At 38.4% G+C, this 2,617-nt stretch overlaps 1 protein-coding gene across 1 annotated transcript; it reads right to left on the bottom strand.

Moving 5' to 3' along the window:
* Nucleotides 323–2,156, bottom strand: LOC107645423. The gene is made up of 5 exons (XM_016349442.1): nt 1,831–2,156; nt 1,662–1,734; nt 1,049–1,243; nt 683–835; nt 323–589 (listed from the first exon to the last, which is right to left on the bottom strand). The coding sequence occupies exons 1-5, from the start codon at nt 2,154–2,156 to the stop codon at nt 323–325; spliced, it is 1,014 nt and encodes a 337-aa protein (XP_016204928.1).

Consider the following 2,617-nt stretch of genomic DNA (forward strand, 5'->3'; position numbering starts at 1 on the left):
TATTTATACATAAATACATTAATAACTGATTTTAATGACTAATTTTAATGTACAAATAACATTCTTGTAAAACAAATTATATAGGATGGTAACTTAAATAATAATTTTAGAAATCCATGAATATTAAAAAATGAATGTGACATTAACCATTCAACCATAAAAGAATAGTTAAGGATGTTCATGGATTGGATCTGATCCGCATATCTTTTTTTTTGAAAGTAAAGCTCAACACATGAAGTGGAGTATAGTCAAAATGGAAAAATAAAAGACAAACATAAAAAAAGCAGTAACTTATATCCCCATGTTATTTCCGACATTGCCATCAACAACCAAATGGATTCGCACCTAGCCACTCGTTGTAGTTCAGAGAGTACATGTTGATAATCTCCTCCACTCCTTTTCCCTTATTCTGAAATAGTCTTCTATTTCTTTCCAACCACAAATTCCAGATAATCGCGCAAAAGCTGACCATCCATGCCTTACGTTCCGCCTTTCTAGCTGAAACCTCAGTCCAACTTAAGAAATGCTCCTTCAACGAACCCGCACAAGACCATAATCTACCAGCATATAATAGCCATACACACCAAACCTGTCAAGAAAAATTACAGCCTAGAAGCAAGTGGTCACCAGACTCAACACAGTTATTGCATAATACACATAAAGTATCTTGTTGGTTAATGACCCCAAGTCGACTCAGTCTCTCCTTCGTACTGATTCTGCCAGTCAATGCAAACCAAACAAACACCTCCACTCTTGGTGGAACAAGTCCTTTCCAGATAGTACTCGTAAAGCTATAGCTTGTGATCTCCTCCGGGACCATGTCCGCCTGCATTACCTGCACAAATGAGTTAGTTGAAAAAATACCTTATTTATCATATTTCCACACAACTTTGTCCTGTCTGTCATATGCAAGTCTAACCAGCCTTAACGCATCAAGTAGCTGGTTCACTAGATCCAACTCCCATTGGAACAATTGTCGTCACCATTGGAAGTTCCATATCCACTCTAATCCATCCCAAAACCCACAATCCCCTATCACTGATCCTACTTGGTTTGAAACAGAGTAAAGTCTAGGAAAACGATCTTTCAACAACCCTCCAAGTAGCCAGACATCCTCCCAGAAGCGAGTATCTCTTCCGTCTCCGACCTCCATAGACAACCCATTAATCATCTTCTGCCTCAGTTCTTGAGTCGTGAACTGTAACTGACAAATATCCCTCCACGGACCCCCGCACGGGTAATTCTTTGGTGGACAAAGACACAGTTGGATTCAAATTATTACAGGAACAAACCATTTTCTTCCATAACGGACATTCCTCCTTAGAAAAGCGCCACCATCACTTAAACAGAAGAGCTGTATTCCGGATCAAAGCATCTCCGATTCCTAGGCCTCCTAACCTTTTAGGAGCCTGTACCACCTCCCACTTGACCATAGCCATACCATTCCTCCCATCCTCCTTACTCCATAGGAATCTTCTCTACAAGGAGATCAACTTCTCTGCTACAGCCTTAGGCATCTTATATAAGCTCAGATAATACACCGGGAGGCTATTCAGCACAGATTTGATAAGCACCAACTTACCGGCTTTGTTGAGGACCTTGGCTTTTCAGAGGCTAAGATTTTTCTCCACTTTGTCTATAATTGGCTTCCAAGTCTTAACCAACTTGAGATTTGCTCCAAGCGAAATTCCCAGGTATTTTACTGGAAGAGTTGCTTCCTTACATCCCAACACCCTGCACATACGTCGTACCCACAGCTCATTACAGTTAATAGGAATCAAGCTAAATTTATCAAAATTAATACTTAAACCCGACATCAACTCAAAGCACCGTAATAGCCTCTTGTAATTTTTAATGGTTTCTTCCTCAGGTGGGCAGAACAAAACCGTATCATCTGCGAACTGAAGATGCAACAACTCGATATGATCTCTCCCAACCAACAACGGAGATATACGACTATTCCTAACAGCCTCTCCAATCATCCTGTGCAGGACATCAACAGCAAGAACAAATAAAAAGGGAGACAAAGGATCACCTTGTCTCAATCCCCTTTCCATCTTGAACGGCTTAAAAGGCGATCCGTTTACCAACACTGACATAGAACACGTGCTGATACATTCCATAACCCAGCCCCTCCACCTTCGTCCAAACCCCATCTTTTGAAGAACAAGATCCACAAAGCTCCACTTGACCCTATCACATGCTTTCTGAAAGTCTAACTTAACAATTGCCGCTTCCTTTTTCCTTAGTTTGAACCACTAGACAGTTTCACACGCTATCAGGGCCCCATCATGGATCTTCCGGCCTTTGATAAAAGCACATATCTATTGTGTTTATCCGAATCTAATCCAAAAATTACAAATATAGATTCAATCCGCAAGGCTAATAGGATCGGATTGCGGATTTTTTGTATGTATCTGCATATCCAAAGATCCACAAAAATAAATACATAAATATTTTTTATATTTGATTTTAACTAATAGTTATCATATATGTTGTATTATTTTATTTTTATTATTTAAAAAAATATGTTTAATATTATTTCAAGAGTAAACATGTTTAAAAGAATATAAAAAAAAATTTATTGATCTTTTAATAAAAATAAGTTTTTAAAAAT

The sequence above is a fragment of the Arachis ipaensis genome, chromosome B01 (assembly GCF_000816755.2).
Source record: "Arachis ipaensis cultivar K30076 chromosome B01, Araip1.1, whole genome shotgun sequence".
Taxonomy (NCBI): Eukaryota; Viridiplantae; Streptophyta; class Magnoliopsida; order Fabales; family Fabaceae; genus Arachis; species Arachis ipaensis.

Excerpts from the sequence above, each read along its gene's own strand:
- LOC107645423 (XM_016349442.1), bottom strand. The coding sequence starts at position 2,156 with ATGGGGTTTGGACGAAGGTGGAGGGGCTGGGTTATGGAATGTATCAGC. Across the intron at positions 1,735-1,830 it reads AATTACAAGAGGCTATTACG|GGTGTTGGGATGTAAGGAAG; the intron begins GTGCTTTGAGTT and ends ACGTATGTGCAG. Across the intron at positions 590-682 it reads AGAGACTGAGTCGACTTGGG|GTTTGGTGTGTATGGCTATT; the intron begins GTCATTAACCAA and ends TTTTCTTGACAG.